General features: G+C 43.6%; 1 protein-coding gene across 8 annotated transcripts in view; it reads left to right on the top strand.

Annotated features, from left to right (window-relative positions):
• Positions 1-8,511: 8,511 nt before the first annotated feature.
• The window catches only part of HIVEP1 (HIVEP zinc finger 1), a 135,789-nt gene continuing 119,486 nt past the window's right edge, over positions 8,512-24,814 (top strand). For 2 of the 8 annotated variants that reach the window (XM_008523183.2, XM_008523185.2), the window contains exons 1-2: positions 8,512-8,730; positions 15,525-15,667. In XM_008523183.2, coding sequence (XP_008521405.2) covers positions 15,628-15,667 — 40 coding nt within the window. In that variant the 5' untranslated portion in view covers positions 8,512-8,730; positions 15,525-15,627. Of the gene's footprint in view, positions 8,731-11,852; positions 11,976-12,220; positions 12,509-12,605; positions 12,742-15,524; positions 15,668-24,814 lie in introns of those variants that run through there. The other 6 variants (XM_070584073.1, XM_070584077.1, XM_070584070.1 and 3 more) reach the window with 5 other exon arrangements.

The following is a 24,814-nucleotide window of genomic DNA, read 5'->3' on the forward strand; positions in this document are numbered from 1 at the left end:
AATGTGGAGGGAAAAACCAAGGAATTAGTATTGAGAAAACAAGCAGGAGGGTGTTGGTTAAAAGAAAATTGAGGGAATTAGAAAAATGTGGTTGGAAGTAATGTCAAAATTGTGGGGTAGGGGTGGTTGTAAGGAGATAATTCTGATTTTAATGAGTCAGAGAACGTATACTCAAGAAGTCAGATGTCAGGGTAATACACACTAGAAGAAAAAGAGAGATTCTGTAGCATTTTTCAACCAAGGAATTCAATGCACTTGTAAATATTAATAGAAGAAGTAATTGTAATTGAATTTAAGAGGGAAGATGTCCAATTCACAGACTTCATAGAATCTAAAAATAATACTGCCCTGGGTTTAAGACTAAGCCATTCACTTCAAATTCAGAAGTGAAAAAGAGAAAGAAAATGAAGCAGTAGAGTGGTAAGTAGTTACGAATATGGAAATAAATGCTGACTTGAGAAGAAATCTAATTACTACGTGAGCGAAGAAAGAAAGGAGGATATAATGAACAGACGCGGGAGAGTAATATAAAGGAGACATCACATATCGTGGAAGGATGAAAGGAAGGAGCTATTTAGTTGGATACTTTTATAGAAGTGGATACATCCAGATGACTTTATAGGCACTCATTGCTCTTCTGGAAAGCAACCCTAGAAAGCAGGTTATGATTATCACCTCACTTTACAGATGAGGAACCGTAAAATGCCCCTTAGTACTTTAGCGTGTTAATCTTAAATTGCTAATTAGCAATGTATCTGAGCTGTAATTTGGCATAATAAGAAACACTAATATTTCTTTCTTTTTTCCTAGACCTTTAGTTTAACCTAGAAGAATGATTCCTTTGACTTATCTGCTACACAACTGGCCAATATTCCATCATGACATCTCAATACTGCCATACATTTTAGATTACTAGAAAAGTAAAGCAAGCTTCAGGGAAATCTTAATAGCAAGAAATGCATACTATTAAATCATCTGTTACTATTTCTGCAGCATCGCAGAATTTCTCATTTAAGTGCTGCCCAACTTTAGTCTGGCTTTCTTTGAATTTGTGAGAATAGACAAAAACAAAATATTTTCTTGTGATTTATTGCAGAATGTCAGCTTGGCCTTTTGGGACTCTGAATCACAGCCCACTATCATAAAATAATTTATGTTTGGGAAATTTTTTGAATAATAATTGGTTTGGGACAAGCCTTTTTTTTTCTAAATAAGTAAATTTCTTAATAAGAAATCTCATTAGAGGTTTGAGTGAAGAAAATCGTGTGGATTTGTTTTAATAGCATCAGAGTGGATATAAGATCATCAGTTGCTCAGAACAAATACTTAAAAGGAGTGCTTACTGAGATGTTAGAAAAATATTTTTGAAGAAAATTCAGAAGCTAAGCACCATTCTTCCCTTAATCAAACTTTAGGTACCAGAAAACTATGCTTTTAGAATAAGACAAGTAGGAGAAGAGCTATGTTAGAGAAATGTCTGGTTTATCTTTCCAGAAATCATTTAATTTTGTTCCAGAGGGGTGGACTATGGAACTTTCTGAGAGAACACGGTTACGAAACTGTTGTGTGCTCAGAGCTCAGGAGGGAGGAACTGTTTTGACTCTCTTGTTACTATGTGAAGGATGGAATTTTGCAACCAGAAGGTTCCACAACAGTTGGGAACGACAGTTGTATGAGTAGCAAGCAGAAGACAAATGTGTGTGTCCTGTTACTCCTCCTCTGAGCACTACATGCCACGACTGTGCCAAGATTTCCTGCTTGCATCAATATTTTTTATAATTACCAACCCTCATGTGTATAATGCATTAATAGCAAAAAATCCTACAAATAATATCTACACTATCTTTAGATTAGACAGCCATCTAGCTAGCTGATAGTCACCATACACACACATACACATACATAGCCTTATTTAGAAGCCTTATTTTAACCTTTGTTCCATTTCCAATCATCTGCTATAAATCAAGCTCCACCTCCCCTTGCAGATATTAAAATAGCTGAAATTTAAAAAGCACACAAAACATGTTAAATTTTACCATGAGCTATAATTGTCCTTTTAGTAGTGGTTTACTCCTGTCTTTCATTCCCTTGCTTGTCTCTCTTACTTGTATATTAATGTTACTTTCATTTTCCTTTGCCTCTGTAAAGTCCATTCTGTCTAGCGCTCTTTCTCCCACTTTTTCCAATTTGGACTTTGACTCTAGATTCTTGGGTTTCTTTATACTAATACCATAGACATTTCAGCATAATGGGAACTACCATGAAAAGAAGATACCGATAAACTCAAAATCACAAACCATGGGCTTTTACAAATAGAAAATTAAACAAAATAATAGAGACTAGAACAGCATCGAGTTTAGGAAAGGAAAAAACGGATGAGTTTAAGAGTTGTTTCCCAGAAACAATTCAGTTGCAAAATTTCGCTCAATGAAGAGGCGTCTAGAGAAAACTTCTTAGAGCTCAACAAGATATTTAAAAAGCCGTAAGCTGGTGAGTTTGGGACCTGGTAAGGCCTGGGGTAACAGAGACACTAGTGTAGGAGGCAGACACTGGGAGCTGAGATGTGTTTGCAAAAAGAGAGCGCTTGCACGGCTGGTAGAGGAGGAATTGTACGGTCAGCAGTTAACTTATAACCAGTGATTTAGAAGCGAAACTTGAAATGCTTTAGTGTTATATTGAATCCTGTCCTGCAGCCTGGTCCACACACCTAGTGTACCCCTGTGCCGATGCTGAAATTTCATAATTATAGATATAAGCCCCATCAAAATGAAAATATGCCTGGAGGGGAAATACACACACACACACATATGTGTGTATGTGGATGGATAGATAGATAATTCTAAACCTGAAATATTATATATATATATAGAGAGAGAGAGAGAGAGAGAGATGTATAGATATATATAGATATTTTTTAAACCTGAAATCAGGTTCTACTAGATAGGCCATCAAGGTGGGAATTAAATCTCAAAGAGGAGAAAGGGAACTTGAAGAAAAACACTCTCTGCTTCATAGCTGTGTTTAGGCCCCACCTGCTAGCCCAGGGCCCAGACGGCTGCAGAAGACAGTGTGAAGGAAAGCTCAGACTCACTAGGAGGCAGGCAGGTCTAGGGGTTCAGCATGTGGTCTCCCCTGCAGACGAGGAGGGTCCCTGTGAGGCCATGTGTGGTTTTCCCCTGGACATGTTACCTCTCTAAGCCTGTGTTCCTTTATCAGTAACACAAGGAAAACAACAGGACCTCGAGCAGCAGGTCATTATTTTTTTTAAATAAGCTTTATTTTTAAATATTTACATTTACAGAAAATTTGTAAAGTTTGTACAGAGAGTTCCTGGACACCCTCGCTCAGTTTCCTTATTGCTAGTATCTTACGTTACCATGATCCATTTGTGAAAAATGAGAAACTACCATTGGTACATTACTATTAACTAAACTCCAGACTTTATTTGGATGTCACCAAGTTTTCCCATTAATGTCCTCTCTCTATTCCAGGGTCCCATCCAGGGCACCAGGTTACATTTAGTTATCTGATCTCCCCAGTTTCCAGAGACTTATTTTAGTATTTAAAAGGTAATAAATGTTAACACACCCTTAGAAGAGTGCTGGACATGCAGCGAGGAATGGGTCAACACTTATAACTATGTGATGAATCTGAGCACTTTAGAAACATCAGCTCATCTAACCCTCATAATAATTCTATGAAGACTCCAATTATATCCACTTTACAGATGAGTAAACTGAGGCACAGAAAGTCAAATTGCCCAAGATTATGCATCTGGCAGAGATGGGACTCAGTTTAGGCTTGCTGGCTTCCAAGTGCACGCTTGTAATCACTAGGTTGACTTTTTCCATAAATGTTTAATGCATGCTGCTTATTAGTAGTAGAGTCTGGAACCAGTGAATTCTCTCTAGGTAGTAGGAGTATTACTAAGTAGTTGTTTTCTCCCCTCCATTCCTCACTAAGAATATGCCTGATTTTTAACCCTCTTTAATTCAACACTTATAGCAACGCAGAAAGGAAAGTTATGGAGTGTGAATTGAATTAGTCAGGAGAACTCGGTGAATGACTCTTCCTATAAATCACTTTTTAAACCCTTGTTCTGCCATATATTTTCTTAATTTTATACACATACACATCTACCTTTCTCTCTCTTCTTCCTTCCCTCCCTCCCTTCCTCCTTTCCTTCCTTTCTTCTTTCCTTTCGACATAAAATGCTTAAGCCAGGAAACCTCAATCAAAACTGTGGCTTCTGGAGAAACATTTTTTCTAAAATATGGGAATGAAGATTAAGAGCAAGTGAAAGGCAATGGGGTTGCTAGAGGGTGAGAATCAGAGAAGGGTATAAAAGGAAAAGGATCTGGGAGCAGGAATAACGGAGGAAGGATTGGCTGGGAGTTCTCCAGTCAAGCTCTGCCAGTAGCCAGCTGGTGACAATACCGATGACCACGTCCTCTTTCAGCTTCCCAGTTTATAAAATGAGCAGATCTGCTTTAACCATGTTATAAAACATTGAGTCCAGAAATTAAAACATTCCAGTTGTTCAAAGGAAAATGCAAAAGTAAGAAAACAGTAATGTTGGCATGAAAGCCTTAGTAACGAAACTGAATGATGAACAGGACTCAAACTGCAACAAAGCTACCAGTTTGGGGCCATCCTGAGAGCCGGTCCCTTCCATCTATAAAGCAGGATCTGAAGGTCACTAGCAGGATGGCACTCAGTTGGGAAGGAGTTACGGCTCTCTCGTTCATTCGTTCAACAAATACTTATTGTGACATTGTTCCAAGTGCTAGCGATTCAGTGGGAACAAATCAAGCCCCCTCCATTCATGGCCCTCATATTCTACTTGAGGATTGAGAGATAACAGATAAGTAAATCAATATGATAATTTCAGAATGTTAGATGTTATAAAGGAAATTAATGGAGTGATGAGACAGGGAGTATCGGGTAGGGGAAGGGACATCCAGACTTTAGATAGGATAGATAGAGAGTGCTTAATTTACATATGCTCAGATTGCGAACACAATGGGAAAAAGGAGACCCTTAAATCCCTTGACAATCAACAAAATGGTTTTATTTATAATCATTAAATGTGTATACCAAAACGGCTTTCCACAGGAGGTTTGAGAGTTGTTTTACTAGAAATGTTAAAAAGTAGAGTACCCAGCGTTTTAAGAGTTATTTAGGAGTAACTCTTCCTGGAAATAAAAGAGACTAGAAGGAACTCTTTTTGGACTCTGAGGCTATGATAAAGCAGGTTAAGCATGCCCCAGCAGTGTTTCTCCTTGGATAGAGGAGGCTGCAGTCTAATGCACAGCTTTCCAGTTTCCAATTTTCTTATGCAGCAGCATCAGTAAAACAGTAGTGATAGTTATGAGTACCTAGCATTGACTGAGTAGTCCATCAGTTCCAGGTATTCACATCTAGTGTTTCACTCAATTCTCTTTCTCTTCATCCCTACGAGGAAGGTACTGAGGCTTAAAGAGATGGGAGGGACCTTTCCCACAGTCACCAGTGTCCTCTCTGACTGGAACCCAGGTAACTCTGACCCTAAAGCCCACATTACTGATTTCATCTTCAAGCTCCTGACATGGCCCTTTCCTAGGTGATTATCAATTCACTCTGCAATTCCATGTAAAAATGCTCTTGGTGTCTGCTATGGACTGAATTGCATCTCTCCCCCCATCCTCAAATTCATGTGTTGAAGTCTTGCCCTCAATATGCCTGTGGTCGGAAAGAAAGAGGGTCTTTAGGAGGTAATTAAGTTAAACAAGGTCATAAGGGTGGGGCCCTGACCTCACAGGATTAGTGTGCTTATAAGAGACACCAGAGAGCTCACTTGCTCTACCTGTGTGCACACACTCAGGAAAGACCACGTGGGGCCATATTGAGGAGGTGGCTGGCCAGCTGTAAGCCAGAAAGAGAGCTCTCACTAAAACCAAACCAGCCAAACTTTGATCTTGGACTTCCAGCCTCCAGATCTGTGAGGAAATAAATTTCTATTGTTTGAGTTACCCAGTTTACGGTACTATGTTATGGCAGCCCAAGCCAACTAATAGTGTCTTAGATTTTTGCACTTGGTTCTTTCCACATCACAGATCTTGGATAAAGGTTGGATTATTTAGATCATGGATAAGGTTGGATAGTTTTAGTTATACACTGTTACCTCTCTCTCTTTTTTTTTTGGTGAGGAAGATTGGCCCTGAGCTAAGCTCTGTTGTCCATCCTCCTTTTTTTGCTTCAGGAAGATTGTCACTGAGCTAACACCTGTGCCAATCTTCCTCTATTTTTTGTACGTGGAACACTACCACCTCACGGATTGATGAGCGGTGTGTAGGTTCCCGCCCAGGATCCAAACCTGCAAACCCCAGGGTGCCAAAGTGGAGCAAGAGAACTTACCCAATATACATACCTCCAGGGTGGCCCCCTGTTGCCTCTTTCTAGTAGTCCCCAGTACGCTCCTTGTGGGTGTTGCTTATGAAGAATTCTTTTAGGAACTGTAAGTTTTGCTTCTAACAATTATTTGTAGTTTTCTGTAATCTCTTTCACAGATAATATGCCAATAATACTCATTAAGCTCTCATTACTTGGCATTGAACTAGGTGCTTTTAAGTGAAGTTAGAGACCAGGTACCTTCTAATAGCGTGTCCTGTAAAGTTAATAGCATTAACATTGGCATAAATGTGGTTACATCATCCTTCTCAAACTAAACATGGTTAAAATTAAAGACATTTTCTCTTCCCCTCCTCAAGCATCACACGATTCCAACTTCCCCATTTTCATCACACAATTTACCAAGTTCTCAAAACTTGAAACTACTGATTTTTTCATTCCTTTTTCTTCTTTGCTCCACAGATGTTGAACATTATAGTTACTGTAATATTTTTCACAAAATACAATCTTTAAGCTTTAAGTATCTCAATATTCTCTGGATTCCAATCATGCATTTATCATTTACTACGTCTGTGGCTGCAGGCAGATTATTTAGCGTTTCTAAGCCTCTCTTTCTTTATCTGTAGTATGGGTTTATGATGGCCATAAAATGAGTTCATACAGCAAAGCCAAGTCATAAACTCTCTGTCAGTTACTACCACCACCACTGCTACTATTACCACTTCTGCCGATACAAACACTACGATGATGGATCCTAAATCCATCAGTGACAATAACTTTCCTTAAAAAGATCATTCTCAGTCCAGACGTCTCCCAATGACTACCAAGTGTTTGCAGTATCATGTCTTAATTCTCCTTCCTAGTGTGGCTTGAGAAGGCTTTTCTCTGGTCGTCTGTTGCCCGCCCATTCTGTCTTCATAGCTCCTTCCTAGAGAACACAGCCTTCTCCTTTGCCCAAGACAGTCCAAGTGTATGTCTTTCATCTGGGCATAGTTATAAACAGCTTCTCTTTCATTCTCAAAAGTGTCCTGGCTTGGATGCTACACATATATGGCCACCTTACTTGTTTCACATTTGCTTCAACTTTCTGCTCTAGTCAGAAAAACCATCACATGCCGTTCACCTGCTCTCAACTTCAAGCTATTTCCCTTGCCTGGAATGCAGTTCTCACACCACTGCTAAATCATGACCTTTCTCTCCTTCAAAATCCTACTCAGAACTCTCCCTCAGGATGGAACTTTCTCTGATGATCCTGCCCTCCACGCAATCCAGAAAGCTCTCAGCGGTCATGTAAATAACTCTGTATAACTTTAATTGGCTCTGTTTATAAGCTGCTTCTTCTATCTTTTTTCCCTCTAGGTATTTTTCCATGTGTTTATCCTGTCTCCATTAATTTGTAAACTCCCAGAGGGCAAGGCCCCAACACAGGCTGGTGTTGGCATGAAGTGGATGAACAGGGTTGAAAGGCAGACAGTGCCTTGCCTCTTGATTACTAATCTATAAAAAAAGCATTCTGTGTTAGTGCTTTGTCTGTGATGGTCCTGAGACTGCTAATCCAATGTCAAAATAGATCCAGTTTCTGCTAGTGTCCACTTAACTAAGATAAAATCAGCGGTTACAAGCGTCCATAACAGGAGGGAGAGGGTGCGGGGAAATTCTGACCTATAAGAGTGGTATATGAAAGCCATGTTGTTGTGGGGTTTATTTTCTTCAGACATATATTCTGGTCTCTTCGAGGCTATAAGTCTATCTTAGAAGGGAAATGATATAACTTTCAAAACTGAGATCTGAAAAGGAAACGAAGCCTCAAAAAACACACAATCCCACCTTGTTCTAAGTTTGTGCAAGGAGTGGAGGGAAAATGAATCTAATTTGGAAGGTCTCCTTTTTCGTGTTTAACAGAAAATAACACACAGGCCAGCTCTCCAGGATTACTAGATAGGTGGGTTGTTCATTTCAGTCCAGGTGACAAAGAAAAGGAAGCCAGTGCAAATGATCCTTTTTCACTGCGGGGGTAAGAAGTGGGAATCCTTTACCGTGACCACCTGCTTCCGTCTCTTCAAACCAGCACATAACGTGCCAAATATCCGTATATCATTCTCGGCGCTGAGCCCACGGTATAAAGCAACGTAGGCGGTGCACTAGATAACATCAAAGCCCCAGGCAGGGGCCAGAAAAGAGGGGGGCAAAAGCAGCCGAGGGAATGAAGCGCCTCCCCCCTAGCATTTCCTCTCACGCCCACTTCCAACCTAGGACGCTTTTGGTTTCTGCTTTTGTTGTTTTTAAAATTAAAAGTTAAACCCAGGAAGCTTTGGATCAGACTTTTGCGTTGCAGTTCGGGTAAGTTTGCTCCGGGTTCTTTTGTCTGGCGTCTAGCTCGGGAAGAGCCTGGGCGTGGGGCAGAGTTGGCGGAGCGTGCGGGGAAGGTTTTGTCGCCGGGTCGCCCCGAGGAGGAGGGGATCCGGCCGGTGGACGGGAAAGCCCGGCGCGCGCGGAGGGCGGAGGGCGGAGGGCGGAGGGGAGGGCCGGGCGGCGGCGTGACCCGGCCGCCGGCGGGGAGGAACCTCCGGGATCTCCGCGTGGCGGTGGCGGTGGCGCTGCCGGGCCGCGCGCAGGGCGGAGGGCCCGGGCCGCGGGGCCGCGCCAGGGGGGAGCCCGAGCCGGGCCGGGCCGGGCGGCCGCGTGGGAACCCGGGCCGGAGACGCGCGGGCCCCGGTGGTGGCGCGGGTCTCGGTGGACGTGGCGGGCCGGCGGAGTCCCGCGACGAAGCCCCGGGGCGGACTTGCGTCCTCCCAAAACTGCTCAGCAGGGAAAATGTCTGTAGAGCCTGTCAGTGACACTGCCCTCACTTGAACCCCACTCCCCAAGGGGGGCTCCCAAAGCGTCCCACGGCCAGCGGGGATGCAGCCAGAGAGAAATGGGCCCCAGGAGCGCCCCCTCCTTTTTTTTTTCCTTTAGAGTACTGTCACCTCCTCCATTGTTCCACAATATTTGACAGTTCAAACTGCTGTTTACCATTCACATTTATCTTCTGGGTCAAAAAATTGTTTTTTTTTCCACATTCCGTTTATCAGATACAATTTGAGAAACTGTATTTACTTTGCCACAAAACAAGCCGAAACCAGCTACGCTATAGGTTAGCTGGATTTCCCTGCATTCTGATAACAAGGAAGTTAGAACTGAAGACAAAAATAGGAAAAGAAATTGCATTTAGAAAATTCGAAAATAGAAAATAGGAAACTGTTCGGTATTGTATATGTTTCAAAGAAAAGTTTAACACTGATTTGCTGTTCAAGAAAGTTAAATTGTGAGTAGTCTAAGAAAAAAGTTCTTTAACGAATTGAAATGATAAAATTAATCTATGATAACTCCAAATTGCATGTCTCATTTGTTAAAAAGTTCACAGCAATGCCAAATTCCACATAAACATTGTTCACAAAATGTATTTGTTATGTTCGACAACTATTGGGTTAAAAATATATTCATTCAGTTAGCATTTTTGACTAAGCACGTGACACAAAGTGGAATTAATAATTGTCAAACTACCTTAATCTTTATCCTCTGACAGATTAGGTACACACACATTTAAATGCATGTTTATGTTTTCTATTCAAACACCCAGTTGGGAACCTACATTACATACTTTTTGTGATTGCAATCCATTAGCTGTCATTTCATGAAAGAGACGTAATTATATCACATCGAAAATTTTAAAAATTGCATCATTTTATTGCAAGGTTGAAAGCATAGTATGCTAAACATCACTTCAAATGTAGGCAGTTGTTGGATGATCTTTGCTCTGATGACCACATTTAGTTAATAGGCATATTCCCCCCTTTACATGCCGTTGTTTTGCCATTATTGGGTATTCCATTTTCAATCATTCCCATTCTGGTGCGTTCAGCTTTCCTTTGCTCAAATGAGCTGGAGGTGGGGTTTCCTCAGGGGAGTTTTGGGGGTCAACCCTAGCAGGAAAAACTTAGATGTCTTTATGGAAGCCCCAGGGAACAAAACAACTCAAGTTGGCACAGATGGCCAGCGTAGCGGGTGTATGGTCGTTTAGCATTTTTATTCCTTAAAAGGGGAAAGCAGTTTGGTTTAATCTGAGAAATTTTTCTTCATCAAAATTTGTTTTACCTTATTCCTCCCAAGTTGAGCGTTGATCCTTAAACCAGTCACTTTTGCCTGCTTCTTGAGGTGTACATGTGGAATTTCTGAGCCCCAAACTTCTAACATTCTCTAGGTCTAACGCCAAAAACCTTCCTCGTTAGCTTGGTCCGGCCCCCCCTGATTTCTTTTCCATAGATTCCCACTCCTTGCTTCCTCTATCGCTTTCTAGCAGCCGGGGTCAACCTCTGGTTTATGGTAGGTACTCCCTCTTCCCCCTTTCTCTCCTCCCTGGCGTTCCAGGTGCCAGGTCAGCTGCCCAGCCCTGCAGCCCCCTGTCCTGACCCCAAAGACCCCGGCCCTTCCTGCCCCTAGCTGTCAGGCCGACGGGAAAGGGTTAACTGCGCTCGCAGCTCCGGCTCTGGGAACCACCAGCGAGCTTTGGAGGGCCTCTGGAATAACCTTGGCTTTCCTCAATCTTTTAATAGAACATCCGCCACCAAAAAGTGGTTTCAGTTCAGGGTTAATAATATGTCCCCTTCCACCCTGCAAACCGACACCCCGCCCCCCTCCCGAGTTTTTTTTAAGTTGTTTTTCAAAGTTAATGAGTTTCAAGTTTCACAATGACTTTCCCCTTCCCTCCACGCGTTGCTGAGGAAACCCCCTTGGGGTCCCCCCCTCCCTTCTCCCTTCCCCTCCTCCATTTGGCCCGGGCGAGGGGCGGGGCTGGGAGACCCCATGACGTCACCGGGCCGGCCCACATCCTGCTTTAGAAAGTAAAGAGACGGTAAAAAGAAACTACCGCCCCGCCCGTCCCCGCCCGTCCCCGCCCCTCTGCCCGGACCAACCGCCCCCAACTGCGCGACCCGGCCAGGCCTTCCCGAGGCCGCGTGACCGGCCGGGCCCGCCCCTCCGCCCCCGCCGGGCGCCAGTCCCCGAGCCGGCGCGACCCCGGCTCCCGCCCCTCGCGTCCCTAACCCCGCCCCTCCCCCCTCGGGCCGCGCCGCCGCCTCCTTCCGCCCCCCCTCCCCCGTCCCTGCGGCGGCCGGGCGGGCGGAGCCGGGGGCGGGCGGCGGGGGGAGGCGCGGTCCGGGGCCCGCCCCGCCGGGGAGACCCGGGGCTCCGGGCTCCACACGAGCTCCAAGCCGGGACAGCCACCCTACCCTACCCGACCCGCACCCCAGGGCAGGGCTGGGCTGGCGGCTGCGCCTGTCCCGCTGGGCTTCCGCGCCCGGGGTGACCCCTGCCCCTCCCCCCGCCAAGCCCCCGCCCCAGTCCCCGCCGGGGGACGCCCCCTCCCCCGCCCGCGCGTGGCAGCCCGCGGCCTCCCCGCCTCCCGCCCCCGGGGATCCCCTGCCGCCCCGCCCACCCGCGGGAAAGCCTCCGACCTTCGCCCTCCCTCCCCCGCGCCGCCTGGCTCGCGCTCCTCCCGGCGCCCCTAAAGAAGCTAAACGTGCCCTACTCTGCCCCGGGGAGAGGTAAAGCCCGCGCCCGCCCTCCTCGGCCCCGGCCCCACGGCCCCGGGGCTGCCCGCCCAGCCTCGCCGTGGTGCGCGCCCCCGGCCTCGCCGCCCGGCCCCCGAACGCCCCCTCCCCGGCGGCGACGATCATGCCGCGGCCCCGGGCGCCGGCGAGCTCGGCCGCCTCCCCCTCCTGGCGCCTGCGGCCCCCGCCCGCGCGCCCCGCGCTCCCCCCCCGCCCCCCGGCCGGCTCCCCTGTTTAATATTTCAGCGCTGGGTGGTGTGAGTGCCAGTCGCCGGCCTTTAGTGTGGCTGCTGCCGGGCGGCGGCGGCGGGGAGGACGGACGGAGCCGGGGGACCGGGCGCAGCAGCGGGAGGTTATGTTTGTGTTTGGGGTTGTCAAGTGAAGGAGGGATACCGGGCGCCGCCGCCGCCGCCGCCGCCGCCGCGCGCGGGGGTCGCGGAGCTTCCGAGCTGCGGCCGCCGCCATCAGCAGCGCAGCTCCAGGGCCGGCTGCAGCGGCAGCGGCTCCGCCGGGCGTCCTGGCAGCAGGTTCGGCGGGGGCGCTGCAGCTGGGAGGGCGGCGGGGAGCGGTGGGGGAGGGGGCAGGACCACATCCCCTCCGCGGGCGGGGGGCGTGCGGGCGCGCGTGTGTGTGTGTGTATGCGTGTGTGTGCAACCGCCGACCTTGCAGAGGGGGTGGCTGCGTGCGGGAGACACTTGCCACTTCTGGGCGCCCTCGCCGCGCGCGAGCGGCCCGGGCTGCGGTCCTGCGAACCGAGCAGGTACGGAGGGACCCAGCCTCCCCACCCGCGTTCCAGCCGCAGACGCATTTTGCAAGAGGGTGGGGGGTGAAGGAGACCAGGCCTCGGCTTCCCAACCTCCCGGCTTTGTGGCTTTCTGTTCCTTTCGTTCTTTGCTCGAAGTGCCTGTTTACTCCCAGCCACCTGGGTAGTTTCTTTCCGGGTTGGGAGTACGCGCCTGCAGCAGTTGGGAGGAGGGCGGTGGGTTTGGGCGCGGGTGGGCTCAGGCTCGCCTCGGGGTCGGGCTAGGGAAGGAGTTGCTGCTGGAGAGGGGAGGGGGCGGCGGCGGAGCTGGCGGCGAGGAGGAGTCTCAGGGCGGCCGCGCTCGCCTCATCTCGTCCTCCTCCTCCTGCGCTCCGCACCCACTCCGGGCTCCTTCCTGAGCTGGCACTTCCATTCCCCCCTCCTCCTGGCATGCGAAGCGCTTTGTTCAGTGCAGCGTTGCAGAGGGGTTTTCCCAGGCTCCGCCCTCCACATTCATTCATGTTTTTTCTCCTTGCAACTGTCTTTACGCTTTTTGATCGTGTCAGGTTTTTGCTCCAATGTAGTGTTTATTTCTTTCCTGTAAAGGAACGGATTATCACTCGTCCTAGTCACTGCAATGCTGCTGTCTTTGGAAATACTCACTTCCCTCCCACAAGGATTTAAACATGGGATGGACAGCTAGGGACAGTGGGTAGGCAGTGAACGGAGTGGCAGAGAGCTGTTACTGATCGCGAATTTGCGTATACGTTTTATGTTCCTGAGCTTATGGGATCACGTGATTGTATTACATTCGGAGTTCACGGTTTAAAAACTTTCAAATATCGTGACCGTTTAAAAGCTTTAAGTTTAACAAGGAATGTAGTTAAGCATTCATACAGTTTACTTGGCTCTAGCGTCTAAATTCTCTATTGAATCAAGCTTCATGAATCGGATGGTGGGTGTCTTTAATGCAGGCAGTTGAGGAACGGTATCTTTTATAGATCATTTAGTGCAGTGCTAGATGAAGTACATAGTATTGAGCCATCATACTTCATATTTTTCCCCATAGAATTAAAAAAATTGCAAATATGTTTGTGCAGTGCCTACATTTTACCATATCAGCGATAAAATACTGAAGTTAATTGTAACCTTTCCTTCTATTTCTTCTTTGCTATAATGAAACCATACATTATTAAAATCTCATACTGGGATGTTAGATGTAGTCTTTCTGACATAGGCTTTCTTAAGGAGAATTGATATTTGAGTATTTTTGTGTGCCAGGCAGTGGGTAAAGAGAACATCTGTGTTGTTTCACTTTGTTCTCACAACAACCCTATGAGGTGGATACTATTTCCTAGTTTTACAGTTGGGAAATCTGATCTTCAGAGAGGTTAAGTACCTTGAACAAGACCACACAGTAAGGGGTAAAGCCTGGTTTTGAACCCAGTCTGGTTTGACACCAAAATATATAGTCATGATTTGTGGTGTACAGCCTCTTGAATCAAACCACGGGAGTAGGTATTATCTCCAGTGAGGAAATAAGCACTGAGAGTAACTGAGTCACTGGCACCACATGCCTTGGTTGCTGACCATGGACAGGTTAGTTAACCTCTCCCTGCCTTAATTTTCTTATGTATACAATGGATAAGCGTTAGCTGCCTTACCAGTTATTATTGGGGTTAAATTAGGTCGTGTACAGAAGGTACGTAGGCACACAGTAGGTACTCAGTAAGTATTCTCTTGTTCTGCGGTGCTGGATATAACCAAAGTTTTAAGCAAAGCATTCCTGTTCCATTCTTGTGTCTTTGCTTAGTCAGTAAATGTATTTCACGTTTAACACCATCGTAACAAGCATTGCTTATCTGCTTTATTGCAGGAAGTTAAAACTGAACTTTTAGCTCTAGGATCCTTGATGATCTTGTGGGAGAGGAGACTGAGGTACCTGATTTGGGGAGAGAAATGTTAGATTTTGGATTATTACCGTCTTGGCATATTATGCTTCAGATCATTGTTTTTAAAATATGTAAGTCAGGACAGACTAGGTTATGCTGCAGTAACAACTCCCAAACCTCAGTGATTTAAAACAACAAAAGTCTCTTGTCTATGCTGCATGACCATGTTGGGTCACCTGGAGCTCAACTCTGTGTTGTCAGACTCACTTTCTAAAATAGTGCCTATCCTGTGGCAGAGGGAAGAGAGCTCTGGAGGCTCTCACTGTGATAACTAAATGCTCCAGCCCGGAAGCAGTGTGGTTCTCCACTCACGGGTCATTAGCCAGAACTGGTCACACTTCTGGCTGAACACAGGGAGGCAGACAGTGCAGTGGTACCACGAGCCTAGGAGGGAGAACAGGAATAATTGGGGAGCAGCCGCAATAGCAACCACGTGTGTTAACTGAGTTCCCTCACTAAAACAGATGAATGAGGCATGGTCCCTGTCCCCAAAGAGCTTACGAATGGGCAGACACGTAGTATATACAGCATGACCCTTTTATAGCCTGATGTTCTACTTGAATTGGACCTGATAATGTTACTTTGAAACAGAGTTCAGTGAATTTTTTTCACTCTTCTATGATAAAGGTACAGTGATTTTTTTTTTTCTGTTTTCTTAATGGGAAAGCCCAGATATTGGCACAATAACCTGTCCTATGTTTAGTTAAAAGTTAGTAAGTTATCTTTTGCAGTGGTCTCCAGCTTGGTTACCTTTGTTGAGTTTAGGTTAGTACTGTGCGAAGCCATAACTTTTGAAATGTCTTTTTCCTTTGAAGGTAGTAAAATGTGATTTGTTTTTTTCTTTTTCAGCACACGGATTAATTGATGGATGTTAAGTTTATGGAGCTACGTTTCTGTGACCTGCTCTTCTTACAGTTTCTAAGAAGGAAAAGGGGCCCCTGAATCACAGAAGATGCCTCGAACTAAACAGATTCATCCCAGAAATCTACGAGGTAAGGCTCTGCATTAAACAGAAGGAAGTTTTACCATAAGTCTTAGAATAAAGTATCTCTTCAGTGACAGGAATGGCAGCTTGTTGGATGTTGACCGTGCTCCATGGTGAGCTCCAGGGGCGCTGGTTCCATTTCTCTTGTTCACTTCCACTTGCCCTGCCCAATTCCTCTCTCTCGTGAGATGCTTAATAAATATTTGTTGAATGAATTAATTAAATTTGACAGAATTACACTGCCTTCCCAACCATTTGATGTGAGTATTAAGGGCTAAGATTTGCTGTCTATTAACAGGAGCCGTATTTGGATCAAGGAATCTGAAATGAATGGTTGGATATTTTTTGCCAACTGGATCACCATGAATTATTTTTTTCATCCCTCTTCCATACTTCTCTTGAGATTTATTTTTGTACTATACTATACATTAGATTAACAGGAAGTGAAGAGAGTTGTAGTTGACATTTAGTGAGAACATTATTTGCAGAACTTGGAGGCAAACTGACCTATTTTGCAAGAGAAAAGCAATTGGTCAGAAATAAGAATATAATATACATTTCAGACAAAGATGAAAAAAATGAGTGTTCTCCCCTTAACTGTGAAGAGATTTTTTTAATATTAGAAAAGTAAGTTTATTTTAGTTATTGTTTTAAAAGATTTGTATTCTAAGGTGTTTTATCAACTGGGAATAACAATTATCTTTTATATTTAACTTTAGTAGCTAAGAGTGTAGCAGTGTTAAGCAACGAACTGTTAAAGCAAATAATTCCAAACTGAGTAAAGTATCTTATGAAATATTGACAATTGCAGAAAAAAATTCTCAAGCACGTGCAAGGTAAGAAATGACTTGAAAAATCCAACAGATTAATTGAAAATATTCCTTGGTGAAATAAATTGGGCCAGTCACCATAAGGTGATATTTGAAAATGTGGTCAATTTTATGGCCTGCTTCAATCTGAAAACAGTGTGTGTTTCCTGCCTAAAAGGGTACTAGAACTCTCTGCTGCATAGGTTGATGCCTCAGCCGGAGTTCAAATTGATGATTAGAATACCAGTGCGTAATGAGGTGAGGGTTTGGATGGGGAACATTAAGTGTTGTGTGTCAAAGTCTGATTTTTCAGTCATATAGGAAATGTTGGAAATTGACACTGTTTGCCTGTCTCCCTCACTAGAATCTGGGCTCCAAAAGTAGGCACTTTCTCTAACTATTATAAGCAGAGCCTCCATACCCGTGGGTGCTGAATGAGGCGGTCATGTGGAGTCCTGGGCCCAGGTTTTAGGATTCATCTGTCTGGAGGGCGCCCTGCCTCAGTATGCAAGGGCGGCCTAGGGGCGAACAGGTGCCCTCGCCCAGCTCAGTTCCTGGCAGCTAACAGGAGCCCAGATATTTGCTGAAGGAATGAATCCATGATTGATCTGAAAGGATTATTCATTAGGTCGTAAATATTAAACATTTTTCATATTTAAGATGCATACTTTATAATATTCTAGATAACATGGCTATCCAGAGAAATGCAGATTTTTAGGCCATAGACTCTTTTGCTTTCTGTAACAAATAAATGTACAGCTCCACAGATGTCTGTTGAACGCCTCCTTGTGCTGCTCTTCTGGGTGATGGGGATAAAATGATGAGCCAACATGGACCCTGAAAGGAGTATGTAGTTGAGGGCGGGAGATGGTTGGGTACGCATGTCACTGTGCACCTGCAGTGAGGGGAGAGCAGAGGCCTGGAGACTGCACAGAGGTAAGGGATCAGATTATGTCCCGATTGTGTGTGGGGGGCGCGTTCTGGAGCGGGGCAGAGTGGGAAGGAAAGAGAAGAGAAGGTGACATCTGAGTTGGATTCATAGGGATGAGAAATTACCCACGAAGCTGACAGGACAAGGGGAGTGCGTTTCCTCCTGGGGTAGGAGGTTGTGAAGTAACTTGGGAAATCCAAGCTTCTCTATTATTCTCTATTACTAGAGCATCAGAAGTTCTCTTGGGGGGGGGGGGTAGGGAGGAGGGAGGGGGAGAGAGAGGCCACTGGAGTGGGAGAATTAGGAGGAATCAGATCATGAAGGGCCATCAGGTGTGAGTCGAAGTTTAGTATGTAGATTTAAAAGTTTGGACAGGAAAACTTGCTTATTTTCTGAAATTAGGGTGTTTTTAAAGTTTTCTTAGATAACTTGACATATATTGAGTTCTGGCTCATCAGTGGAAATCTAGAAAGTTCAGCCACTGAAGAAAAGATCAGAGTGCATTAGCACAAGACAGCCTACTACAGCCATGTCGGTGGGACCTGCAGGCCCAGGCGAGGGGGCACTTTGAGGGGTGGCGGGGAGGTTCATGGAAGGGGTGGTATCTAAGCCAGTTAACTCGCTTAGCAGAGAAGCTGTCCAGTTGGGAAAACGAGAGTCAGCAAAGGCGGGAAGGCACAAAGAGGAGAAAGTGCTAAGGTGGAACACTTTGAACATTTCCACTTTCCTTCTAAACATGTATTTGAGGGTGCTATGCTGAGGCACAATTGGAGGGTTGAAGTAAGCGGGTAAACATTAGCTACTAAAATGTTTTTTTAGCATTTATTATGTATCTCCCTGTGACGGTGGGATGTCATGTTTATTTCGCTTACCTGTGACCCCTGCTTTGGTTGCAGAAGACCTGTCTCATAAAGTTAGCTACGAAGTGGGAGAGAGGAGCGCAGGAGACCAGAGAGGGAGTCCCAGCCTGGCTGGCTGTGATGAGCGTGTTGCTCGTGCTACTCATGCTGTCACATTACGGGTTTTCGTGAAGCACACGGGCACCTCTTTTTAGCCTTCTTTGGCAAATAGTCTGTGAAGTATTTGTCTAGTGTTTGGTAATTAAGTCAATAATAAAAGATTTATACTGTACTTAAATCTCAAATTGCATATTTGTTATGCTTCCATGGCAGTTTTAACTCTTAAAATATAATTTTTCTGTGATTTATTCTTGGCGCTTCAGCTGGGGTTGGTATAGTCCTGTGGATATGCGTAGCTACAGGATAAACATAATGTAACTTTCTGGAATATGAATTTTGCTTGGAAAATATGTATACACGTGTGTGCGTATTTACGTATTAAAGTAACATTCAAGTGTAAAAAGTACAATGCAGGCTCTATCATGGAGAATACAAAATTGGGATGGGTTTAAATTAGCATGGGCAGGCTGTGCTCCCATAAGGAGGTGGAGTTTTTCTGATGTGAGAGGTTCTTTAGTGGAAAAGTGTGAGAAGAACTGATATGTTCAGGGCAGGACATGAATTTGGGGCATAACTGAGACAGAGTTAGACCTGGTGGGTGATCTCTACAGCTTATAGTGGTGGGTTTGTCGAATTCTAGTCTCCTCACCCTTGATCATATGAACCAGACAGAACTTTTGTCTTTGGTGCCATTTTGCACAATTCAGGTGGGTAGAGTTTCACACCGACATATCTTTTGAGGTTGAATAAGAATTTCTGAAGAGCAAGAAGCACTTGGTATTCAGAAGAAAGGCTTTGTGTGTTGTCCTCAGTTCCCTGAAGAAGGGCTCTTAGCCACTTTGTGGCAGTCCCCAGGGCCGCAGTTCCCATGCGTGGTCTTGATGAATGTGACAGCAGGGCCTCGCAGCTTCCCCAGCAGCCGTTCCTTCCTGATCACTGTCTCCATCCCCTTCCCAGATCTTTGCTTGGACTTAGCTAACATGGGATGGAGGAACTGGGGGCTTGGAGGGGTTCCATGTCATTCCTCTTAAGGTAAAGGGCTGTTTTTGTGCTATGCCTGTCATTATTGTGAATATGTGTTTCAGTGCTTTGGAAAAAGAGAAAATAGATGTTACCTATTTTAGTTAAATTTGGGTCCAGGGTTTCAAAGACTCATCTACTCTAAGATTGGAAGTCAGTGTGGAAAATGCTAAATACTAACCTTTTCTAAAACATATTTTGAGAATTTGGTGTAGCTAGTTTTCCTTTTTATTGTTGAGTACATTTGGCTCTGAACACAAAAATAAGCGCTTTTTCCCTTCTGAGAGCCAGCTTTCTTAGAACGTGAGAAGTGAGAAGTAGCTCTTAGGAGGGTGAGCAGATGGTAGCCGAGATCCACACATGAGGTCAGAGTCCTGAGTTTGGCTAGGACAAACTTTCCACAGTAAGGCCTTCTTGTTCTCCTGGGTATCTGATGGATAGGCATTTGCCATTTCAGGAGCTGGGCATGCAAATCCAGCATTTCTGTGCTTGCTTTTCTTTCTGGAAAGTATCTCCCCCCCATCTCATTTCCGTTCTGTTTTCTTGTTCTGTGTGGGAAGTGTCTCTACCAGGAAGATTTCACTTCTTTGAGTTTTGTTTCCCTTTGCTCCTGTCTTCTCCCCCAGTCACCTCTCACCGCCCTCCATTGCTTGTGCTGCAGGTGCCTCCCTGTACTTTTGATGTTGCGTTGTCATTATTCTCCTGCAGACCTGTCATCCTAGCTGGATAGAAACTATATGTCTGAAGAGACTGCTTGAGTCATCTCTCTCTGCTCAACAAAAGAATATTTGTGTTAGCTTTTTAGAGGGTTAAAGATGATTTGCACTCATGAAATTTGTTTGCTTTTTTGAACCTTTATTAGCAAATGCTTCTTTTAATATTTGGTCGCCTCTGATTAAGAAACCTGTTATAATATAAAATTTTAATTGCCTGAACAGATAAACCCAGTAGTTATTAAATTTTGTTTTACGTGGGTTTTTGCCATAGGATTCCTAAAGTTTATCGCTTTAATACATTTAATTAATAAAATGATAAAGAGTTTGGCTTCCTACTATCACGGACTAGCTATGTGGCCTTGGGCAAGCTGGGAGTGTTGGTTTTCCTCATCTATAAAATAGAGATAATGTGTGAAGATTAGATGATAGGGCAAGTGTAAGCATCTGGCACAATGCCTGACTGCCGGGTGAGGGCTCAGTACAGAGAATTGTTACTTTCTATACAGAACTGGTTTATGTCAAACTCTTGGGTGGCACATGCTTTGCAAACTGGAAACCGAGGAATACCTGTATAAAACCTTTAAGTGCGTTTTGATGCTGCTTAAAGGAAGCTGCATCTCTGCTCAGCGTTGATTGCTGTTATGTCTGCTCCTTGTCCTGACTACTCAGCGCTTGGGATTTGGAGGAGAGAGGTCAGGGCAGAAAAGAATTTCGGAAATTCTTCCCCACCATGTTGTCCCCTCAATTTGTCCACCTAAACTCCTTCAAGCCTTGCCTCATTTTTTGACAGCACTGCATGAAGTTAAACATAATATTTGTTCTGTGTGCATCTAGTTCTCAGGAAATCGATTGTGAGGTCTCCTACTTTATAATTGAGCTGTTTTTGAGAGTGTTGACGTCGCGATCATGTCGGGTTGAAGTGAAGTGCTCTAGTCTTCACTTGGATTAGGTTCTGACATGTTCTGAGATGGTACCGACGTCCCTCTATCCCCTGCTCCCCTGTGTGAGACCACAGACGCCCAGCTGGGTTTGCAGGAGTAATCTGATTAATGTGGATATTTTCATTTGCTGTCAAGGTGTGGGCCCACTCCAGTGATTGTTTCATAAAATGATATGCCCCGAATAAACTCTTATCTTTTCTTATTACTTGTTACGTGGGGTTATCTTGCTGAGTTTAAAAATAGAAAAGGTTTAATTTTGATCATTTTCAGGTGGAATTCCAGCTATTTCTGCGTTGTTTTTCACATCTGAGTGTTAGGTCAACAGTTCTATGCTGACAGCCTTACAATTTGAGAAGTCAGAAGCCTTGTAAGGAAACAACCCCATAGCTTATTAAAAGAAAAAAATTACGTGACTGTAGCTGGAAAGGAAATAAGTAATAACTTAAAATATAGCTTTTGATGATAAAGATGAGAAAGCGATTGAAGTTATTAGGAGCTATCATGTAAGTAGCTGATGTTATTTAGTTTGATGAGGATAAAAATGGGAGAATAGATCTAATATAGCAAACCTCCCATTTGTTTTTCAGATAATTATTTTTCAGCTCATGTTGAGAGCTTATCTGATGCTTTTTGAATGCTTATTAACATTAACCAAATGCTTTTTTCCTTTTAAAAGCAAATACAAAATGTAATAATATGATTAATCAGAGTGGTGTTTTATTTTAGAACATCTTTGTGCAAAATATGTTCTGATGAGGTATAATTTTGTCTTACCATAGAATAGAAAAATGCATAATGTGCATAAAATCTCCTATCATATACGTACATTTTTGAGTTCTGCATTTAGACTGCAATGTAATTTGAGCAAGTCTGGGCTAAAGTTGATTCTTGTGTTATCTGAAAAAACATTTTATGAATAAATTGAATACCTTATTTTTTCATTCACATATGTAATTCTTTTAAAACTTTTTAACAATACTCTTTGCATATTAATAATGTGCCAAGTACAAATGATACTCAGATAGTCCTATAAAGCACTTGATGTTTGTAATACTGTTAGCCATTATTCAGGGTGGCACAAAAACTTGTAACCAGATAGGGGCCTTTTTTCTCAATACTCAAGTCATTTTTCAGAAGGAAGTTCTTTTTGACCGTTCGGCTTAAGTCACATTTGGTGCAGCATTGCATAAAAACTTTGACTTTTTAAAAAATAAATTTAAAATGAAAAGTTTTCAGAAAGTACTTAGAAATTTTCTATGATGAATTTTGGTATAAAAAAGTATTTTAAAGCTATGCTGCCATGAAAAAATATTCAAAAAATATATGGTGACTACGAAAATAGTTAACTAATGGAAGTAACTAGAATAGCCGTCGCTAAGTGTGAAATGGATCCATAGTAATCTAAGAGTTAGACCTACTTAGTTGATGCAGAACTTGAGTTTTATAGTACTGAGGCATTTATGTGCATATACTATTTCTGTGTGCCTGAAGGATTAGAGTGTGAATTTACTCAAACATACTTACTGGTTTGCATTTTGAAGTGTACTGATATGTGCTTATCTTGCAACTCTTTCAGATTTGCCAGTGAGGAAAAAGATCAGCATATAACTGCTTAATATTATAGTATCCAAATAGAAATAGATTAAAACACGCCATTGGGGCAGGGTTTGATAGTTTAAAAATAAGTAGAAATGAGCTGAGCAGATACACAGGGACCTGGGAGGTGGTTAAACGGTGCCCGGGGTGTGTCAGAGACTTCTGTCTTGTGTTGCTGGTTTCTCATGTGCCTCTTCAGGAGAATTAGACAAGTTTTACAGCTGGGAGGGGCAGCCCTTGGAGGTCATACAGTTCATTTTCCTCATTTTACAGATGAGAAAGTTGGCCAGGGAAGTTTAAGTGAACTGACTTTGAGTAGCGTATTTGTATCTTGTTGGAGATGATATTTGTGGAGTGGTCTTTAGAATTTTCTTTTTAATCCTATTGCTCCCATAGTTATGGTTGGTTGTGGACCAGTGACAAGAGGGAGGTTGTGTTATATCATTTTTATGATGATGAAAAGAGCTAACCTGTCCACAGGTCTGTGTATTAGGCTCTCTTTTTTTTAGTGGTTTTTACATGTTTGCATTTAAACCTTAATCCTCACTTTTTGTCCTTACCAACCCTGTGAGGTAGGTGCTGTGATTGTTTTATAGACTTGGGAATGAGGCACAGAGAAGTTGCTAGTTGCCCAAGGTCCCACAGCTAGGAGTCTCTGCACCTTTGCTCTTAACTGTCGTGCTTATACTTGTTAGTGTTGATCTTAGAAAGAGGTTTCCTGATTAGTAAGAGCTTGGAAATGGTCTCCATCCCAGTTACGAAATAAAGCTCATCGAGCATAGCGCATGGAGCCGGGGTTATTCAGGAGGTCAGAATTTGAAGGACTTTCTTTTTTTCCCTGTAAGTCTTTAATTTTTGACAATCCATTTCAGAGTTGTGTACGTATACCTTACTCCAAGTTGGATTTTGCTATCAAACATTATTTGCAAACAATCAAGGGAATTTCCAAGCTCTTCAAGAGAGAAAGAATAGTTGTTCCATCAAAGATGTTTGCTTACATGATTTGCTTAATCATATGTGATTGAAAGTAGAGATGTCTTATTTGGAATGGAGAATGGCAGTATTTAAATGGGAGTCTCAGAATAACAGTTGAAATTTGACATAAAGGCTTAGAAACTCTTTCTGGGGAAACTAAGGTGAAAACAGTAAGGTTCTAAGTAAAATATAGAGGAAAACATTTTATAATTTTTCCTCATGCAGTAGATACAGAAGAATGTAGAAAAAGTGTACTATTTTAGATATATGTGGACTCTTCCAGATTGTAGATGTTGATAAAGGGCAATGAAGAACCATTTTTAAGGGATCAGGGTTAGGAGATTTTATTAGTTTTCCATTTTAATTTTGTGAACAGTGAACATGCTGGTATACTATGCTTAGAATTAAAACCTCGTACTTGCCTTCTGAGATAATGTTTTTAATATACTATGTCCCCAAACACATGAAAAAAAATCTAAGAACAATATAAAGCAACAGATATGTAATTTCAGATTAATGTGGTACATGCAGAATGAATTCCCAAGGGGAATATGGGGCAAAAAAAATTTTGGATGGGATAAAAGCAGTCGGAAAATATTTCTTGGAGGAGTTAACTTTCTTCTCCGAAAACCTGAATGAAGTGGAGTTTGAGATGGATTTTTAAAGAAAGGAAGGCTAGATGGGCAGAGAAAATTAGTTGTTCTGAGACTTTGGCAGAAGAAAGAATGGGGGGAAACTCATATAGAAGTGGTTGTTGTCTAGTTTGCTTGATTAGAGTGAATTTCTCAATGAACTTGAAACTTTAAGGCAGAAGAGGAAAGGAAGCTTTTAGATGTGATATGTGTAATTTCTATTTATGATAATTATAAAATTACCAAGTTGAGTTCTTTTATACTAAGTTGAGTATTTACAGAAGATATGTCAGAGGCTAGGGACTATCTTATATTACTTTGAAATTAAAAAACAACCTCCCCACAGAGGATTTTAGGGCAGTGAACTACACTGTAGGATGCGACAGTGGTGGATTTGTGTCATTATACATTTGTGCAAACCTGTGGAATGTACGACACCAAGAGTGAACGTTAATGCACATTAACTGTGGACTCTGGGTGATAATGCTGTGTCAATGTAGGTTCATCACTTGTAACAAATATATCACTCTGGTGGGAGATGTTGATAGTGGGGCAGGGGGATACGTGAGAAATCT

Source organism: Equus przewalskii, chromosome 19 (genome assembly GCF_037783145.1).
Source record: "Equus przewalskii isolate Varuska chromosome 19, EquPr2, whole genome shotgun sequence".
Taxonomy (NCBI): domain Eukaryota; kingdom Metazoa; phylum Chordata; class Mammalia; order Perissodactyla; family Equidae; genus Equus; species Equus przewalskii.